We start from the raw sequence: 21,390 nt of genomic DNA, 5'->3' as shown, positions 1-21,390 counted from the left end.
GGAAAAAACAGCCTAGGTACTCTGAACCAAATGCAACAAATTAAAAATTGTATTACTAGTGCCAAGCAGCTTCTGACCAGTTAGGTTAAGCTATCCAGTGCGTGCTTACTGGAAGAAAAACACAGGGAGTCTTCATTCAAGGAGACTAATTTATGGATTCTAGGAACAGTTCTCTCCTGCTTCCAGAAGAAAGGAAACAGCTTGGAGAGAGCCAGTCTAAATAGGAATAGAAGGATATTTGTATCTTCATGGATCAAAAATGTTCTGTCAGGTATTCAGTTACCTTTATTTATTGCTGTTATTGGAAGTTGTTGCCATTCAATTAAAGATAAAAGGAAACCACACAAAATTTAAAAACCCTGAAAAAAGAAGTGGAAACCACTGCCGAAATAGCAGAAAATTTTCATCAATTTTAGTTGACAGTATCAATGTAAAAGTCCATATGCACAGTTCCAGTCATATGAAAGAATCCACTCTCTACGTGCAATATTCACTTAATTTTCCAGCCACTCCACCACGGACTGATCTAGTCCAACCTGTGTTTTTGTAATTTTGGAGTCACATTTTGGCAAAACAAAGCTCCACTTTATTCTCTGTGAAGGGTCATGTCAGACCGGTACATGCAAACCTTCTGTTTCCTTTATAAAAAATAAATAAACAGAGTCAAAAAAGGAGCTCTGCCTAAGCTTTGAATATTCCAGAAATTCTGAGCCATGTCACTTTATTTACTATTTACAAATTAATGCCAACAAATTAATGTTCATCCTAGATGAACACATGAGACAGTGTAAAACAGCTAATAAACCTTCACCTCAAATGTTTATAGCATAAAAGCATCCAAGGGTGCAGTAGATCAGACCTCAAAACACAATTAGATGAAGAATGGCAAGTTGAAATGCTTGATGAAATATTCTTGTTTTCCTGCTTTTGTCTTTTTCATGACTGAGAAATTAAATTACTTTGGAAAATGAAGAGTTTTATTTAGTGATAAATAAGTTAATGGTAATTACCTCAGAAGACTTAACATCATTTTGAATAAAACAAAACCTTATTTTGCTGTGTCTACTTAGAGAGCATGTTTTTTGCATTTTCAAAAAGACAAAACAGTATAAAAAGTATTGTGGTAACCAGACAAAAAATTCTCTCTCTGAGTAATTACAGCACGTTTTTGAATATTCCTCTTAACATCTTAAAATATTTAGTGACAGAGACTTTGTGGTGCCATACTTCTTCCTAGAAGAAGATTAAATATCATATTTGCCCCCCTTTAGAGGAAAAAACAAACCCAAATAATTTTCTATTCATTGTTACTTATGAGCAATTGGTAAAAGTTCAGTATCTTGCGTGAGAAACTGTCTTAGGAATTACTTCATGTTTCCTGATCAAAGGGTTTATTTTTGAAGAAACCTACTGCTAAGTTTGACCAAGATAATAATCTTCTCTTAGTCTTGGCACAACAGGGTGAAGTGAAACACTGATGTGAAATTCTGTCCACACTTCACACAAACACAGCACAGACAGGCAGCAAACTTCCAAAGGTGATGTGCCAAAATCCACTTTTCTTTTCCAAACTGGAGGTTAAATGTGCCTGTAGGAGCTCAGCAGGGGCCAGTAGATGCTGGCACTCAAAAAACTAGGCACCTCTGAGCAGCAGTTTCTCGCCTCTCTACCAGGCAGGAGCTGTCACTTCCCACTGAGCTCCAAAGTAGTAATTAAATGTTTGTGTGACACTAACTGCTACCCCTTTGACGGCTCACCTGGGGATATGGAGGCTCAAAGACACCAACAGGAGCATCCCAGTATCTTTCCCAGCAGTCAGCACCCAGCAGCACCTTCATGTGAGTGACCTGGAGTGACTGCACATTTCATGTGGCAAACTCACATCTTTATAACACCACTGGCAGTTCCACAGCCCCTAGAATGGCCAAATGAGCTGCCAGCACAGGCTGATCGGGGCTAACTGAACTCCCTGCTGCTGCTTGTCTGTCAATTCACAATCCTCTGCCAGGGGCAGGAGCTCAGATTTGAAAATAGTTATTTTGAGAGTTACAGAAGCCTTTTGAAGAATGCTGGCATTATCAAAATTTTGGTTTATTAGGTAAGAGCATGCAGAGGTACTGCTGAATCCCTCTGCCCTTGTCACAAAGCCCTAAAAGTGCTCTCCATCTCCCCTAGACAGCCATGAGCAGTTCTCAAGGACAGCAAGTGCTTCAGGGGTAACTTCAGAGACCACGAGGACTCCGGTATTCATGTAATGATTTCAAAACCACAAGTTCCTGAAACACAAATTACTGCCAGCTGGGAGACTATTCTGAAGAAATACCCCTATGTGCTTATCCTGATCTTACATTGTTATCCAGAAACCCACCTCTGGCTGGAGGCAGATTCTGGGCTAAAGAGACCTCCAGGATGACTTAGCATGGACATTCTTACATTCATTACCAAGGGTGGTATTTTGAGCATGGCTAGCACACCCAGAAGGGGGCCAATTTTTTTGAAAGTTATACAAATCCTGCCTGAAAATGTCATGTTCAAGCCAAAATCTCAGTGCCACCATGACATACCTTTCTGTAATTGTAGTAATGGTGGTTTCAACCAGAATTGTTGGAAAATATTTACAAATCAAATAAAACAACTGTCAATGATCTCAATTTAAAAGAAAGTTGGTGCCAGATTCAGCAACAAACTGCTGTATCTGCTGAAGTGCTGTTGAAGAAGTAAAGAGAAAGGTACCGTTGCTGAGGAGTTCTTACAGTAAACTCAGCTCAAACAAACTGTATTATTTTATGTTTCTGAAATTGTATGCTACTTAAGTATCATAGTTCTTAAAATAGTACTTCTTCTATGCATGAAAAGGTTTGTGGTCACAGAAGTAACAGGACAGCTATGCCAGCCAACCTTCCCACCACAAATAAGGCCAGGGCACCAAAAAAATCATTACGGTTAACATATGGTTATTCAGTAAAAGATTAAAACTTCCAAACCAGCAAAAGTATTTGCATGCCTCTATAAATGCACCACCAAAAAGACCCTTTTCTAGGACTGACTATGGCCAAACAGAAAGCTAAAGGCCAGCACAGGAACCCAAAGATGGCAACTGCTTGTACTGCAAGATAATTCAGTCTGCAGAAAGAGGAGGAAATACAATTCTCAAAGTATGCAAAGTTATACCAGCATAAAGATTCTGTCACTACTAAAATAACAACAAGTCTTTCTATTAGGAACTGCTTCTATTAGTAGAGTGAAGAGTGCTGAATCTCATTCTTTGGCACTGAAGTCAACTAGTGTGGTCTGGATATGCCCACATTATTGACTGCCTTTAAGAGAGGGTGACCACATCCTGATCATCTGTCTAATGGGAATAGTTTCTGGCCTGTGCTAACCCCTATACTATACTAACCCCCTAAGAGTCATCTGGGAAAGTTCTTCTTCATGTTGGTCAAAAGCACACCTGGGAGAATGCCAGGAACTTCACAGGATGGGAGAACCATTTCTATCTCCTCTATCCCTCATGTACCATTTATTGGTACAGAAATAATTTTCAAAGTTATTTCATTACCCAAACAGTTTCAAAACCAGAATTATCAACAAAAATTCCTACAATACTTTGTGGATCATCAGGCATGCCTTTGTAATGAACACAAACATGCTGCTTTGCATTTATGCTCTTTTTTATTCTTAAGCATTTACAATTAGTGCTATCAAGAGGAAATTATATTAAGAGGGTCCAAAGTTACATCAAAACAATGCTGCTACAATTATTTAGATACAGGCAACAAAATATACCAGTACTCTACTAAATATATAACAATAACATATTTATCATAACTAAAAAGAAAAACAGAGATAAACTTCTCGGATTAACACACTGAAACCCAAGTTCTTCCGTATTTCATGGTCAGGGTCATGTAGTTTGATATCAATCATGTGGAAAATATTTCAAAGGAGTTTTATTCATAGACACCCTTGCTGATAAAAGAATAATGACACTTCAGCTTTTAATCTGTTTGCTGACTTCAAGCAAATCTCACACCATTTCTAAAGTAAGTGACAAAACGACTCAAAAACCCACCTGCTCAAAACCCTCTGCCACAAAAGCAGGCAGACCAGGCCGTGCTGCAGGTGGGGGAGAGAGGCAGGTGACAGCACGAGGAACACTCACCTCGGGAGGAGCGGAAGTGCTTGCTGGGCGCAGTGAAGCCCCTGGTGCCGTGCACGTTCACAGCGGCCACGCGGAACTGGTACCAGCGGCTGGCGCGGGTGTCCGGCAGCCGAACGCGCTCCTCCGTGGTCTGGGGGGAAAATGTCACACTTACACTGCTTGTCCTGACAAGGCCACCTGCCATCTGCTGTGCAACACCCGTCGGTCTGGCTGAGCATCACAGGCTGCATGCAGCCACCTCACCTGGCCCCAGCAAAGCATTTACAGCTGTGAGCAAAATGATAAAACCATCCAATTTTACACTGCATTGCTGGTTTCTTCTGGAAAAAGTAGCCTTTAGAAAATAGGTGAAGTGCTGTTAAATTCCCACAATTAGTTCTGCAGTTATCACAACCTTCAAACCAGTGTTTAGGGTCTCACTGTTCAGGTGATATTTTAGGGAACTCGTTGCCTCAAGTGACAGGACTGATTTCCTCAATTCTCAATTCTCAGAGAATCTGGGGTCCAAAATAACTTAATGAAATCCAGTGCTGTGAGAACCCACTTTTCCTAGTTCATAGGAAACGCAAAACTCTCAGATAATGAATGTAAGCCTTTTTCACATCTTTGGCACTTAGGTCAAAAAGACACTTACAGCCTTAACTCTTCCCTGAAGACTTTTCTCAGGTCATATGAGCTGACCTTTTCTCCAACAACACCTACTGAGATTGCCAGTGTCATGAGTTCAATTTCCAAATCCTGAGGGGAGAACCACTGAAATATGGCATAAGCATAGATACAATCTGAACCCTTTCAGCAGGAAGTGCTTTACAGATTCTTATTCTGAGCCCTATTTTCTTCCATTTTTTTACCTCATTAAACTTTTGAAGAACTATCTTTTGCATTCTTTCTTTTTTTTTCCCTAAGGTACAAACACCAGAACTGAACACAGCCTCCTGGTAACCACTGAATCACCTCCAGCTACAGAAGATGTGGCATTTTTGTAGAACTTATCAAAAACATACCCACTTGGAAATTTTACTTTTACAATTACCTCTCGATTAGCCAGTTTTCAATTTACTTTAGTATGTCATGTTTACTACATTTTGATTTAATTCTTTTGTCAAAGTAACACACGAACCTGAACCAGATGTCATATACATGTCTAAATATATTATACAATCATCACTGATTACCATTACTGACCAAACATGCAAGCTCATTAAAAATGTAGTTACACCAATTTTTTTACAAGCTCTGTTTTATACAAGTTCAAGAAGTCACCTTTCCTGTATATGATTCAACATAACTTGTAATGATACTAAGTAGCTCCCAAAAAAAGGCAAAACATAATTTCTGCTTCTTGCTCCCTTTCAAATCTGTGTAAGAAATCAGAAGTTGCTGACATAACTCAGATAATCAGAAACTGAGGAATTTGCTTCAGCTCTTCAGCAATGGCCTTTTAGAGCCCTGATAAATAAAATTTGTAGGTGTTATTCTCCACTTAGTCTCTTCATTTGGTGACAAACAAAATTTAGGGAAACAAATATCTCATTTGTGTGTGCATGCAGGGAAAGGAGACCCTTTCTAAACCATATTATTGACTCTCTCAGACTGCTGAGTGTTTCAGACTCTGAGTCCATCACATATTGCTGCTACTCAGAGTCCCTCTCCATTCAGACCACTCTCTTCTCAATTTAAGCAGGGGTAACAGTCCTGACAGTCTACCTCACCTCCTTTCCCTTTTTAACCTTTATGTTACTTGTAGAGTGAATTATCCAAGGTTTGCCCCAGGGAAGAAAGAGCCTACCTGAATCAACTTTTGCAATTATTTTTATTTTATGGAGTACTCAAATATACTATTTTTTTCCAACAGCCAGCTCTCCTATTAATGCAACTGAAAACAGGTTCAGGACCAATGTATAATTGTAAATAAGTAGTTACAGTCTTCTGGGCTTTTAAAAACATGTTTGCTGAACTTTGTTACAAGGCAAGCATAATCTGAATAAACTTAATCCCAAATTCCTCAAAGGGGTGTTATTTGTCACTGGCATCAGCTCATATTCTGTTCATTAAAAGAAAGTATTTCAGTAGTGTCAGTTTCCCATGGCAACCATGAAATAATGTAAAATCAAATAAACTGTCAATCCATAATGCCAAAATTATTTTAACTTATGAACATGCCTTGGGCCTATTACTTTCATAATTCATTTTGTTGGCCAAGCTCCTGCTAAGCTCAATGGCATGCAGGAGGTCTACCTCCAACCACCATGATATAAACCACTTTGGCACCTCTAAGTACCTTTTACATAGAATTAATAAATTTCTAGAAATAACTAAGTACTGCTGAGATCTTACACTACCTTAATGGTATAACTATTTTTTTGTTTGTTTGTTTAATTGCTTTAGTTTAGTTAATTCTCACTAAAGTATTTTTGGAGCTGCAGTCATAATATTCAGAGTCCTTTCAATATCTTTCACATTAATTTAAACCCACTAAAAGCTATGCTGAGTGGTACCAAATAACTAATGGTTAAATTTCATCACACACCTAAAATTCTGTCTGAATATGAAAGAAAAAACCAACTCTTTTAAAGAATTTTTAAGAATCATAAATAAAAGACAAAAACAAAAGATCACCACTCACATCATTAGAGAATCATAATTACCATTTATTTGGCATTGTTTGGTTAAAAGATGAATGTTTGGAAGGTAGCTTCAAATTCTAACAGGTGTTTTATTTGGGATAAAATAATAAATTAGTCCTCAAACAAAATAACTGGCCAACATGTCTACCTTCAGTATCATGCAAAGTTCAATGAAGACAAGGGAAAATCCCTATTTATTACATTAGAATACAACTTCATATAAGAGCAGCATGTAATCTTAATGACATAAGCTGGACAATACACATAATACCTTGATATTACTTCTCAAGAGCTCATCTTAGGTTCAAGGGACAACAGGCCACCTCCTGTGGCCAGAAAGCAGAACAAGGTTGGGCTTTCTGTGAGAATTTGGCTGAGACTTGCCCAGAGCTGCTCTATTTAGGAAGCACTGACAATTCTACTCCTCTTCCAGTAGCTCTTAATTGTTTAAATCCTTAGCCCTTTCCTGTAAGTAGTCTCCCCATCCTGTCCTTCAAAAGGGGATTAGATGTTATTGTCTTCAACACAGCTACAGAAATCTCCCTCTGCTGCTCCTACAACTGAATAATGATCAAGAGCATCCCAGAGCATGGATGACCTATCTTCAATTCCATCCTTTGTATGAGAGGCAAGGGGAAGATATTCCCTAGCACCCTGGATGTTGCATCCTACTTAGAACTATAACTATATATATAACTATCTATAACTATATATATAACTATGTTATATATTTACATCCAAAACTGTTCCTTAGAGAAAGAAAGGCTGAAAGTTAGAATTTCTTGTAAGGGAAAGGTGGGATTTACTATGACTGGGAGGGAGAAGAAAGAGAGTATCTGACCAGCACAGCAGTTTGACCATTCAGGCGGCATTCTCGTGTCAACACTACAGACAGTTTATATATGTTATGTATATACGTTAAAAATTGGTGCAAAGAACTCTTCACAGCAAAGACTTGCACAGAGGACTCTCCTCTATCCAAGGATTACAGTAATCAATGGACTGTTTCACTGTTCTCATTCCCCACTATGAATCCTGGACTCCTCTCTGTAGCACAAAGGTTTAATAGAAATAGGAGAGTACAGCCTTACCCTGCTGAGTTCACAGCTCTACACCTTGGGAAACAACACAGTGATAAAAGAATTTGCATTTCAAAAAGCGAAGGGATTCCACCCAGGGTATCAGAAAAGCTGAGCTTCTGTTTCCTCTGATACAAAAGAAATTCTGAGCCTTGTATCCACTACTCTAACAAAGAACAGCAGACCTGCCCTACTTCATGTGAATGCAATCCCACACAAGGTGGGCTCATTTCTCTGCTTACCAAAGCAAGCCTCCCCTGGGAGATGGAGAAAGAAACCTTTAGTGTACAGGACTCGTGGTCAGCTCCATCCAGCAGGTACTTCTCACTGTCATGGGCTGAGAATTTCCTTGTGATCCTCAGAACCAGAATTTTAGGTGTTTCAGAAGCTTTATTTTTGAAGATTAGCTGTCCACAGAGTTTAGACAATTGCAAGGTGAAGCACTAGGGTCTGTCACAATCAAGCCATCAGTAAATACTGTCCCTTATTTGTTTTAGTAATGGACTAGACTAATGAATGTACTTCATCACTGCCCATATGTGTATATATGTATATATATGTGTGTGTGTGTATACATTTCATCCATTCACACAACACAGACATGCTCTGTCTGAAAATAACTGGCCTGGTATATTTTAATTAACTTTATTATATTATAGTAATATGATTAAATAGCTGAATTTCCAATGTAAACAGTAATGTTACTATTTTTAGAGAGAATTAGTACCAAATGGAATGGTAAGTCTGTTCACACGACATGCAGTATTTCCAAAGGATAATGCAGCCGGTCCTGCTCAGCTGGCTAAATCTTAAGTTACAGTACTGTAGGAAACTTCACATAACACTTAGGACAATCTACATCACAGCCAGCTTGGCTAACTAGCATCTTAGTTACCATAGTTTTTATATTAACCAATGGAAATTAGTCAAATTGTTAATCATATCAAATGTTCCCCAAAATACACAGTTAAAAACTAACGCAGTTTAGTTATGATACATTAAAAATCCCTTCCTGCAGAAGTGAGAAATTACTAAAATTGTTTTCAATATGTTTGCTTTCTTATATAATTGGAGAGCAAAATAGTATACTAATAGATTGTGCCTTCTTCCTTAAAAAGAAAACATTGAGATGACACAAAAAACATGGCACAATAATAAACAAACTTTTTCAAAATTATTGTTTCAATACAAAAGAAAAATTTGTGTCAAAAATGAGAAATTACTTGCAAATTAACTTCTCTAAGGGCAATAAAATACAGACAGTTTTTTTTTTTTTTTAAGTTAAACCCCTTTAATTTATTGAAAATTACAACCCCATTTGTTCTTGGGACATACCAAAAAATATTAGACAGTAACTCTGATAAATATTATGAAATTTCTTATAAGAAGCTGCAAACAATAACTTTGTTTATGCTACATATGGTATAAGTATAGAGAAATTCAGATCCTCACCCACAGCCTTTTTGATCTTTGGTTACTTTTTACATGGTCTCTACCTTAAGTTGCAGAGTAAAACAACAGCCAGAATCATCTCCCCTGGACTGAGATGCTCCAGGAATTTTCAGCTAAATGGTTCAACTCTTCTCAGCCTTTGCCTACAATTAAGGGCTCATACCTCAATGTTTTGGAATCATACAAGAAAAACATCTCAGTTACACAGACAAGGGAAGCCTGGAGGCTGTGCACACAATCACTGTAGTCAAACTGGATATCCATCCTTGCTGCTGATATTGCAAAATAAATTCTATCACATTTGGCCAAACAAATTTGATTGCCTGGTGGGATGTCTAAAACTACAAGCACCATGGAGGTACACTACTCTCTAAAGACACAAATCCTGATTACCAGCACCCCTCAAGGGTGCCCAGCCTGCATGTCCCATAAGGTATACACAATTCACAAAGCCAGTCAGGCATCCTGAAGCGTCCTCTGAGCTGACATTCCCAGTGGGGTCCACCACAGTCAAATTTGTGTCTCCTGTGATGCAGAAGGGACAGGGAAGTTGTCAGAAAGATGTCAGTTGGAGGAGGCTTCTTCTGCCACAGTGATTAACTCAGCCCCTTCTGCCTGCATTCACCAGACCCCAGGAAAGGCAGCTGTCAGGCTTCTTCTTGCTCTAGCACGGGAACACGTTCCTGAAACACTCTCCTGCAGATGCACTGCAAGACAAGGGCTCATGTATGTTCAGCCACTGTCTGGGATGAGAAACAGCAGAGCACTGCGCTCCCTTTGCAGCCTGGATTCACCAGCCACTGCAGCTGAACTTCTACAGTCTATCACATCCGCACGGCTCAGTAACAGTGAGGAGTAATTCAGATCTGGCACATTTTTACTGCTTGCTATTTTCCTTGCAACAAAGGCAGGAGCTTGTTTCCTGGAATGGAGAACGCAGGTTCAAGACCTGCACCTCAGCTGAGAGATCAGAAGCCACTGTGACTTGATCAGTTTTGGACATGCTCTCATGGGCTTGCACAAGCAAGGTTTCCTGCCAGGGTCTGCTGCAGGGGGCTTTTCCTGAGCAAGACTACAACATAGTGACAGCTCCCTCTAGCACCATGCTGGAGCTAAGAAATTCACTTCTGAGTGTTCAGCCTCACAAGCTTCATGTTTTTGTAAGACAGCATTTTCCAACACAATCTGAATTGAGAATGAGCACAAACTGTCACAGAATTTAAATCCCTTACTCGACTTTGTGGACAGTTCTACTTATTCTCTCTTTCCTTTTTTTTCCTAGCTATAATGATATTTTGCAGATCTTTTCAAAATCAGCATTTTATTTTTCTTGTCAGCAGGGATAAGGGTGAAGCAGTAAGATAAACGATTGGAACTCTGCCATCCAGGTGGACTGTCAGCATGGTAAAAAACAGATTGAAACTGGGAAGGAACTAAGTGAAAATTTATGCTCTGTTGGCTGCTTCTCATTAAGAAACATTCGCTCATGAATCTTACATTTTTAGTCTGGATTGCACTGAGTGATAAGAGCATGACATCATAGACTTTTCTGAATTGGGAGGGTCACACCTGAGAAAAACAACTTTACAAAGAATAAAGGTTTTAGTAATTTTTTTCACTCTTTTTTTAGTCTTGTTTTTTGTTTTTTTGGTTTGTTTTTGTTTTTTTTTAATTAATAGCCTTTTCACCAGCTTGGTTTTTTACTTTTGACAAGAATCAAGCCATGCCTTGGACACTGTGCAATGAGTCCCACTAAACTCAGAACGACTATGTCCTTAATGTGCTTCCTTGAATGGATTTTGGTCTCTAATTCTACATTTTTCAAGAGATTTGTGACATTCTGAGACTAGATCCATATTGCTTAAAAGAACTGACCTGTGCCACAGTTTGCCAGTTCGTAGCATCATCCTCACTTGGATGGATCCCTTGATTCCACCTCCTCTGAACAACATAGATCACAGGCTCAATGGAAATATTGAACTTTGAAGACCACTTCACCTCCAGGTCTCCAGACTGATGTTCTATGAATTTTAATTCTTTCCGGGGTTTAAGTGGAACACCTGTAGTAGGAATGCACAGATAAAAATATATGAGTAATTTACAAGATATGATTAAGCCATTTGTAGATGAAGCTGTATAAAAGATTTGAAGATGTATAAAGAATAATTGAAAAAAAAGATTGTTTATCAGAGAAAATGCCAAAAAGGGAGGAATGATAAGTATGGAAGTTTCAGAACTATTCCTAGCTAACCCATCTCTGTTAACATTAAAATGTGTTTTAAAAAAAATCTTCAAAATTATTTATTTATTTCATTAAAAAACTGAAGGACATGAAAGTTGTAAAATAAAACTGACTTTACAGAGAACATTTGCCCAATACAACTGGGAGAAAGATTCCTTTGTTTCCAAGCAGAATAGGCTGTACCTAATGTTCAGTTTTTCACCCAATTTATCCTTAAACACATTTAGTAACAAAATTTCCATAGCATCACATAGTAGCCTATTTCACTACTTGTCTATCCTTGCTACAAGAAAGCTTTCTCACTGCCTTGTTTAGCCTCCTCAGATGCATCATAAACTCAGTAGTGGTCCAAGATATTCGTGGATCATGGGGAACAAATTCTTTCTGTTATCTGTGGAGAAGCTTTCCATGTACCACAAGACTGTTATCGTGCTTCTGAATGTTTTCTTCTTCAGTCTAACAACCACAGTGCACTCCATTTCCCTTTAATTTCGATGTTCCCAGACCCCTGTGCATTCTTGCAGTTCCCTCTGCAGATTCTCCAGCTTTGAGCCCTTCTCCAGAGACAAGCCTAAAACTGGACACAGACTGTGTCTAAGCTCTCAGCAGTGCAGACCAGTGAAGTGTGATTATTTCATACATCTTACATTAGTCTGATGTACTTAAGAAAGCTGTTTGCTTCCCCGTGGCTGCATGATCTTATTGACTCACATGTGGCAGCTGTACTGCATGATGTGTCCCTCCCCACTCTTCCCTGAAGAGCTAAGAAAGGTAATTCCAAGACATCTTGGAATAGATATGTTACTTATATTGTAAAATTGTTGCATTTCAGAGAAAAAGATACATTTCTAAAATATTACTGTAATTTGTCATCACACAGTGACACCAAGAGATGCTTATTTATGTTGTTATACTGCCAGTAATATCACCTTTTTGAAAACATCTGCAGAAGCTTGAAGGAAAAAACAACTCTTCAATTTGGACATCTTTTGATTAAATCAACAAATCAAGTGTTAGATACATTTCTCTAGACAGACATTAGGAATATTTATATTTGAGTGTGCAGCATTCTGTCACTTGAGGATATGTCACAAATATGATCTCTGTATTGACATATAAACCTTCTTAGCAAGTTATCATATGCACTTTAGTTATTTTGTTGTTTCAATGACTGTCCACATAAGGCCACCTCATGTATTATTAGAGAAATTGTTTCCTACTCAGTCTGCCACAGATGGCTTAGTACCAAAATTTCCTCAAGTGAACAAACCACTTTTTCATTTTAAGGGGTGTTCTTATAAACCTGAGTATACAAGGACCTAAAAGTAAATGAAAATCATCTTGTAGATCTTCAAGAAACCTAAAATCCACCTGAAAAAAAATACAGTACCTAAATGTGGTTATCACAGCAGTTTAGACCCTGGATACCCTTCAATAGCCTAATGTCATAGCCTAACATAATGAACGTGACTTCGGATTTCCACATTTGCAAATCCTTCTTTAGTTATGATACACAATAATCCCACAATTTGCATGTTCAGAAACCTTCCATCTGCTTTGCATTAGGGGCAGTTGGATTCACTTGATTGCAAGGATCTCAGTGTTATGTAATCGCGTGCAGATGGAGCACGGCAGCACAAACAATGAGAGCAGGCACAAGTGCACTTTAAAATACTTCTGTGGAACCAGCACCATCAGTTTAATATCCAGATGTGAAGATCCAATTACTCTTCAATGTGCCTTTTCTTATGTAAGTGGTCAGCCCCTATTTTCATGCTGGAACAAATTAGCTCTCAGTCTGCAGTGCTCCAAAGTTTGCCTTAGTCCAAAGTCTGCAGTGCTTAACCAAAGAATACAAATCACTGATCACTTTATGTGTATCATAGCAGAGTCCAGGAAAAATGGTTCTAAATGTGTCTTTCAAACAGCACATGCATCTCAGTGCCATGAAAAGTAGCTGCACACTGGTGTGTCATGAAAACCTGTATCTTAAACATTGGTTCCCCCAGAATTCAAAATGTCTCCATTAGAGTGCCTTGCAAAGGGTACATCCATGGCATCTACACAATTGCACACACAGTTCTGCAAGCACTCAGAGATGAGCACACTTAAAACTGTACACTATGTTTATAATACAAAACTATTTTGCTTTAAGCATGAAGAGTCATAAAACTGTGGGTGACCATCTGACCCCAGTTATCCTACCATAATCTTGCCACATCATCAGACCCTTTGAATGTCCGAATCTTCCCTTCACAATTTACCTTTTTTTCACAGATTTGCAGAGACACTTTCTCAAGTCCTTCACTAGTTAGAGAGAGACAGTGTAAAGAAGGGGGGAGTGAGGCCATAAGAGTAGGAGAGAATATTTGATATTTCCACTAAAGGGATATAAATATGTGAAGACTACATAACCAATTAGTAATACTCCCAACAGAGATGCAAATGTACCTGTTACATTAATCCAAAAGCATTTGTAATATGTCTTTGGTGGCAGTGTACTTATATTAACTTTTTTTTTTTTTTTTTTAGGATTGGACTTAAGCACTCAGTATTAGAGAGCAAATTCAGTCTGGTAATCCAACAAATCAGACGGGAATTTTATGTCTACTGTTATAACTAATCTCCAGCACTTGATCAACAGTGAAACTATGGAAACTTCTGCAGACTCTTAGATTCAATCTGAGTTCATTTTCAAGCTGTGAGTGCTGTCAAAATGATAAGAATAAGTACTGAACTTATTCACTGGATCTTAGTCATGCTTGCAGAGTTTGCTCTTCCTTAGTGACAGGAAGGTCATTTACCCCTGGAGGAAATGAATAGCAAGGCTGCTCCACTTCTATTTGTCTTTTGTTGCAGTAAGACAGGTTGAAGAGGCTAATTAGCTGAATTCATCAGCTGAGAAGGCAGTAGGGTACGGAGCTTGCCCTTCCTCTGCAAGACATATATGCTCTTACAAGCCAGCACCTCCTGCAGATCGGTGATAAGATGTTAGGGAAGGTTAGTTCTGCTCCCATTTAATCAGGCCAAACAGAGGAGACCTTCCAGTGTGTGGTTACAGAATGTATCACATCCTGTCATATGCTCTGTCAGCTCCAGGAGCATCTAATCTTGTTTTATTTGCTTGCTTGTTTTTACCTTCTCCAGTTATTATATTTACTGGAATGCTTTGCAGTTGTGGCATGGAGCTTGAATGTGCAAATCATTACACACACAACATGAATGCCTCTCTACCACTCTGGTCATTTGTCTCAGTAAGACAAAAGAAACAAGTAAGTGATCCATTTTAATAACTTTCATTTTGAAAGGTGCTAGGTGTTGGTGTGTACCAATTCCTTAGAGTTTTAAAAGGGCTGCTCTAAAGCATCCTGCAAACAAGACAGTTTCCTTTCTGAACACACTGAAAAAGATTTATTAACATCTTAGTTAAAGTAATGAACTTAAAAATAAATTCACCATCTTCTTTACCCATTTTATATGTTTCCATCCACATTTGGAAATAAGCATGGATTCAAACCTAAGCCTGGAGCTTAGATCAGAGTTCTGCTGATTAGGCTCCCACAGAGAGCCCACTCTATCTGAATAATAAGTGAATAACTGAATAATATTTATTTTTTATCACTGACATAAGAAGATTTTATTCTTATACAAAAACACCAACCACGTGGTAAAAGAATATTCTTTTCACACATGCTTATTTTTCTGCATTAGGAGAACATTTTTTAAATATTTAAGTGTATAAAGCTTTTTTAAATTCCAGTCAATTAAACTCTGAAATTTGTCTAAGCAAAAAATTTCTTAGTTTATATGTTCTTTTCCAAGGATGTCAAAGAAAAGGTTTATTCACAGAATCTCAGGACTCAAATAAATTACATTTTTTTGAATAAGATTGCCTTAGATTCAAATAATGAATTAATATACATCTGTATGCAGATATTATAATCTTGCACTATGTTGTTCTGTGTTGATTTTTCTTTAAGCAGATTATTTCACAGTTCCTACTTGGTAGTCCCATCTGCTTGGCTTGTAGACAAAAATGTTATTTCTGATTACCTGAACTGTTTATCATTAAATATTTTCCTGCTGCATTCTCTCTCATCGGCATCAAATAAAGTGAGATTTCACTTAAACTGGGAAAGTTTGTTCTGCTTAAGCTGACTCAGCCACAAATTTACATTCCACAGATTTTCAGACATGGGCTTCACAAGGGGGAAAAATCAGAAATTTAAGCAACATTTCTCACTGGTTTTCCACCCTTTCACTGTGCAGCCACATTTCTACAGGCACCTCTCCTTTTTCTTCCCATCCATACAAACTCCCAGCAAATGGGAGTCCTGGTTTACTAGGAGACTTCACCATGGCCTGAAGTTGTTAGCCCAGTATGAGTACATATGAATAATCTCTACCTTTATAGAGATTTTTTGGAATTTGGCACGTGTGACCACATCCATTGGAACAGCACTTCTTCACTCCAGAACATTCAATATCAGCTTCACAGCTTTCAACACAGGCAGCTGCAAAACCACTGGCCTTCTCAGGTGCAGGGCAGTCCCCTTGCTTCACAGACAGGATGTACTTAAGGAATTCACAGCTAGTTAGGCATTCATAATTCTTCTTGGGGAAAAGAGGCTAAAAAGAAAACAGAAGAAGGGTATGTTTTCAACAGGAACAATGGAAAAAAAAAATCCCAACCAAACCCCATCAAAGAAAAAATGTTATAAATTTTCCAAGACCTCCTAAAGGATTATTCAGATTTCCAGCTTTTGCAAGACTTGCAAGACTATCCCTGAATATTTATATATTCAAGCCACTTCTGAAAAAGCATTCCAAGTACAGAATGATGAATTCCCTCAAGTAAGACCACCATATTTAATGGAACTGTGTTGTTTATATCTGCCAGCTTTCCCTTGTTTTCCTCACATTGACTGGCTATAAAGTTGCTCAATGACAGATTAAAAACACTCCCAAAACAAAGGGGAAGCAACGGTCAGACAGTCTGCTGTTTTTGGACTACCCCGCATTCTTTTCTCTGTACTTTACAACACTTTCCCCACAATATCTGATGTAATACCATTCTAGATAAATAAGAGAAATCTTGTTTCATTATACTGTTTGAACGAAGTTGGCTAAGAGAAGATTTTGCAGCATCTTTATGTTCTTGCCAGCATATTAGTAATTGTATAATTCTTCATGGAACTGGAACTGCATTTATTGATAAAATGATCAGCAAAAAATAAAAATTAAAATAAGCTTCGAAGATATTGATTAAAAATCAAAGTGAATGCTACTTACTTGAGAAATCTAGTCCTAGATATTTAAGAAGATGCTTCAATGCATAGACATTTTACAGCATATGTTACACTCAGAGGTTTGCAAGGTCCACTTAAAAGAGTATTTAAAATAGCTTCTACAACCCTGGGAGAATATGGTGTGTGACATGGAAATTACATCTCCTCTTAGTTTAGTTTGGTGCAGAACCAGCTAAAGTGATTCCCTCAGAATGACTGCAGCATGTTAGTGGCAATGTCTGCAGCTGGCCCTGCCATACCAGAGCAACCAAAAACCTTCCACCCTGACAGATCTGATTTACAGGCTCCTGAGCCTACACAGGAGTTACAACCCACTCTCTATATCCAGCCAGGCACGTAACTTCTAAAACTTCTTCCATGTTCAAATGTTTTATTTTCTTGTTTTTACTCTTCCCATATTTCTCATGAAATGAGGAAGCCTTGGCTATTACAGAGGCTCAGGTGTTTCACAGACAATTCTCTGAAGTCGCTGTGGCACAAGAATGTATCCCTACAATACCTCTCCCATTTTTTATACAGAACAGTCCAGGATTTTGAACCAAGCTTTCAGGCATGGATTTGGGTGTTACAGGCTTTAACCAGCCTAAATGCTGCAAAAATGAGCAGTCTCTATGCCTCCTACAGACCCCAGTGACTCTTGGAAATGCACTCCTGCCTTTCCCCCCATTGGAATGCACCTGATGCCATGGTTAACCAGTTAAAAAGCTAAATGAGTAGGAAACTAAGTTTATAGGGAAAAAAAAAAACCAAAAACAAAAATAAGGAATCAGATAAATTGTCCCTCAGACATAAGGTTCCCTTTAACATTCAGTAATACAGTCATTTGGTAAACAAGAAGTAACACATGAAGCAGGAACACAATTTTTGAGAAACACAAATTGCTAAATTGTTGCTTCCAGATTTTTTACAAAATGCAGAAAGATTGAAAACACTCTCACAGGAAAACAGCCTCCTTTCACTCAATCAATGTCTATGGAGTATGCATGAGTCTGAGATAAAGGAAAGTGGTCCCGGGCTTTTGTGTTTGAAGCTAATTTCAAATCCTAAAACATCACAAATTTGCAGCTACTTAATTAAAAATGTTATAGCTCCCTGAGGCATAATACGTCCTCAAGGCTTCTCCTCCTCACCCTATTTCACAGCTCATTTTTCAGTTAGCTGCTAAATGTGCTGCTCCTCATTATGGGCCTTTGAAGTTCTAAATTTAGCTTTAACCACAAAACACTAATCAAAGAAGGATGCTCACTGTTTTTAACTACAATAGAACAGTGTTCTACAAATGTTTTCCTTTTAAACCGATTTTATACAAATTTTCACCCATATCTGGAAACACATAGTCTGAGTGAAGAGTGATATACAAGAACAACACAAATTAGATCCACTAAAACTGCTTTTTTACAGTACTCTAGAATTTGTATTTGCCAAAGTAGCAAATAATCTGAGATAAAAAATTCTTGCAGGGCTTGGTTTTCATGAGAAACTTTTATTTTGTCTTCTGTGGTAACTACATAGATCAGTAATTTACTAATCCCTATTAACAAATTGCTGCATCTAATATTTTTTTAGTTGAAATTACAGCTTTTTCTAATCATCTTCATGATCCTTAAAATAATTTAAACATAGGACATTCTCTTATACCAGAAAAAAGTGTCCACAGTAAAGAGAAGGAGTTAAATCAGTGTACCACTAAGATCAATATATCAAGTAAGGTAATTTCTATTTTTTTACAGGAAAAGATTAAAGTCTTCCTAAGAACTTACTTTCATAGACTTGAATGTATTTGAACCTTTTTTGTAATAAGGCAAATTTCTATTAAGCTGATACTTCCATTTTGAACTAAAAACCACTTAAGAACTGCAACAGATCACTTCCACCAACTCAGAGCCATGTTTTAAATCCAATAAAAAATCTCCTTCTTTGTTCTGGTTTGACTGATTCAGGTTTGCTTCTTCACAGATTATTCTGATAGATGGTTCAAAAATAGTTTTCAAAACATTTGCCCTTGAATAATTCCATATTTTGATATTAGTCTTCTGAACATCAATCCAGTTACTCCTGGGGAACTACTCTTCTGTTCTAGCTATCCTGCACAAGAATTTTTCACACAATAACATTTTATCTTTTAAACAAAGATTGTCTTCCTTGCACTTGGTCAGAAAAGATAAAAGGGCAAGTGGTAGAAATAGCAGCTTAGAGGAGGGATGTCAGAGCACCTTCTGAGAGATGCTATGTGTGACTGGATTGAGTCTTTACAAATCCAGATAAATCATTTGGTCAGGAAAAAAAACATTTTTTAACTCAAAATTAATATGGCTACATTCTTAAATGTATCCTTTCAAATAAAGGCAAATGCTGCCAAAATACCATGGTTTTCAGCTGTCTCCTTGAAGCCAATAATTTAAATTAAAGAGGCTGCTAGAACAAAGTGAGAAAGCGTGCCCTTGGGCTGACCTACCTCACAGAAGCTTTGGCAATGGTTTTTCTTCAGGTCCCAGGACTCTTTGCAGGGCTCCAGGCACTAGGAAGAATCAGCAGGCAGAAAAGTGTCAGAAAGAGAATGAAATAAACAACCACAAATAACCTTACTGCTTCTCCAGTTTTTCGGCCCACAGGAAGTTAATAATCCACTTCTCCTGGGGATAAAATTGTGTCATTGAGTCATGGTGTCAAAACAAGGTCATGAGAAGTCATGGTTAGATCACAAGAAATATTTTCAGTACTTCTTACAGTACAAGACAATTGACTCACTTGTCTATTATGCCATCCTACTTTCCAACTAACTGGATGTAGGTCTTAACACCATCTAACACCATGTTCCTGGATCACAGAGACAATGCCAAAAGCACTACTCTAAACTACAGAAAGTTAAACCTTTTCCTCACTGACCAGCCTAAAGTAGACAGTCACATTTCCTTCCCAAGCAAGAAACTATTTAATCAGGCTGTGGAGTAAACTCAGCAGAGGTTAAAACACAATTTCTGTATAAATGGACAATGTTCACTGGTCTGTTAACAAAATCACTTTATTTCAAGTACCATATTATCATTATTTCACCTGCAACCTCTGTTGCAATGGTTATACAAAGAGCTGAGATACAGAGCTAAGCTTCACACAGCATAAAGAAAAATCACACTGTTAAGAGCATTTACAACAGCTGAAACATAAATTCAGATTCACATCCAGAAACCTTTTCTCTTCCTTTACTAAACATAAAATATTGAAAAATACTAGCATTGTTGGGAGCTAATGATAGCTACTCCTCATGGTAATAGTGGAAAGATACTTATTGTACCAAAACTAAAGGCCTTTGACACACAATGCAGTATTTATGTAGTTTCCTTTTATGCACAGTATTAGATTGGATCAATATACATTTATGCTATTAAAAATCAAACATGAATACATATAGGCTGCGCCTCAGTGGTCCACCTGTATCATCAATAAAAACAATAGTGTTTTAAAATTAAGCATTTTTCTTACTAGCAACACAGCCTAAAAATGTAATAAAACCATTAGTCACAGAGGCTACATATTTCAGAAAAAAAATACCACTTAAGCATTTTCTTTATATATATATATATATATTAATATTTTAGACTCAGTTTCTAACTCTTCAAAATTCACATGCTGTATACAGATTAATTAGAGGATACATTATAAAATGTCACTGAAGTCAGTAAATTCAATTAATTCCACAGTGTTGTTCCTCCTGTGGTATAGATACTGCACATTTGAGCTCAATTCCCTGTCATGTCATTTTACAGTTCTCCTGTTCAATGAATTTAGTCCAAAAATTACTGAGGTGTAAGTGGTTTAAGCAGAAAATGAGAGATGTTTTGACCATTCTGTGACTTTGTCAGAGATGCCCAAGACTGCCAGGTTTGTTCAAGGTGTTTGTACCAGTCTGTATCTCCAGTGCAAATAAGGCTGCAGCACCTGACACCTCCTCTGGCTGCACTCTGTTTCAAAAGCCACTCAGAACAGCCCAGGCTGATTTCACTGGGCCCTAGAAGCTCCTAGGCACAATGGGCACCCTCAAGAGACAATGGCCCTAGAAGCTCTGCCTCAGGCAGAGACAATGGGCATCTTCAAGGGAGGATGGACGAGATGAACCAGGCCTGAGCAGCACCCTGCAGTCCAACTGCTCTTGGAATACACCAAGGAAAAGAGATGATGGAGCCTGTCATAAGGCCTGCACAGGCTCTTACAGACTCTGGTTAGGGTATACACTTACCTAAACACTTGCATAAAAATAATCTCCCTACTCCTGCTGTATGAGGAGTCCCCAGAGCACTGGGCCAGCCTGGCACCATGGGCAGCTGCAGAAGCCGACAGCCTGCCTCTAGTGGAGCTGTACAATTGCACCATGTTGGGTGAGGATAGTGGAGCTCTACCATGGCACCATGATGGGTGAGGATAGTGGAGCTGTACCATTGCACTATTTCAGGTGAAGATACTGGAGCTGTATCAGTACACCATTTTGGGTGAGAATGGTGGAGCTGTACCATTGCACCATGCT

General features: G+C 38.1%; 1 protein-coding gene across 1 annotated transcript in view; it reads right to left on the bottom strand.

The window, feature by feature from the left end:
• ANOS1 (anosmin 1) overlaps positions 1-21,390 on the bottom strand; it is a 132,693-nt gene that overhangs the window by 42,646 nt on the left and 68,657 nt on the right. The window contains exons 3-6 of the mRNA XM_064708736.1: positions 19,327-19,389; positions 15,969-16,191; positions 11,196-11,380; positions 4,163-4,292 (exon numbers count right to left, since the gene is read on the bottom strand). Of these exons, the coding sequence (XP_064564806.1) occupies positions 4,163-4,292; positions 11,196-11,380; positions 15,969-16,191; positions 19,327-19,389 (601 nt within the window). The remainder of the gene's footprint in view (positions 1-4,162; positions 4,293-11,195; positions 11,381-15,968; positions 16,192-19,326; positions 19,390-21,390) is intronic.

The sequence above is a fragment of the Zonotrichia leucophrys genome, chromosome 1 (assembly GCF_028769735.1).
Source record: "Zonotrichia leucophrys gambelii isolate GWCS_2022_RI chromosome 1, RI_Zleu_2.0, whole genome shotgun sequence".
Taxonomy (NCBI): domain Eukaryota; kingdom Metazoa; phylum Chordata; class Aves; order Passeriformes; family Passerellidae; genus Zonotrichia; species Zonotrichia leucophrys.
The sequence above is the reverse complement of the archived record's forward strand: the minus strand, read 5'-3'. Positions and strand labels throughout refer to the sequence as shown.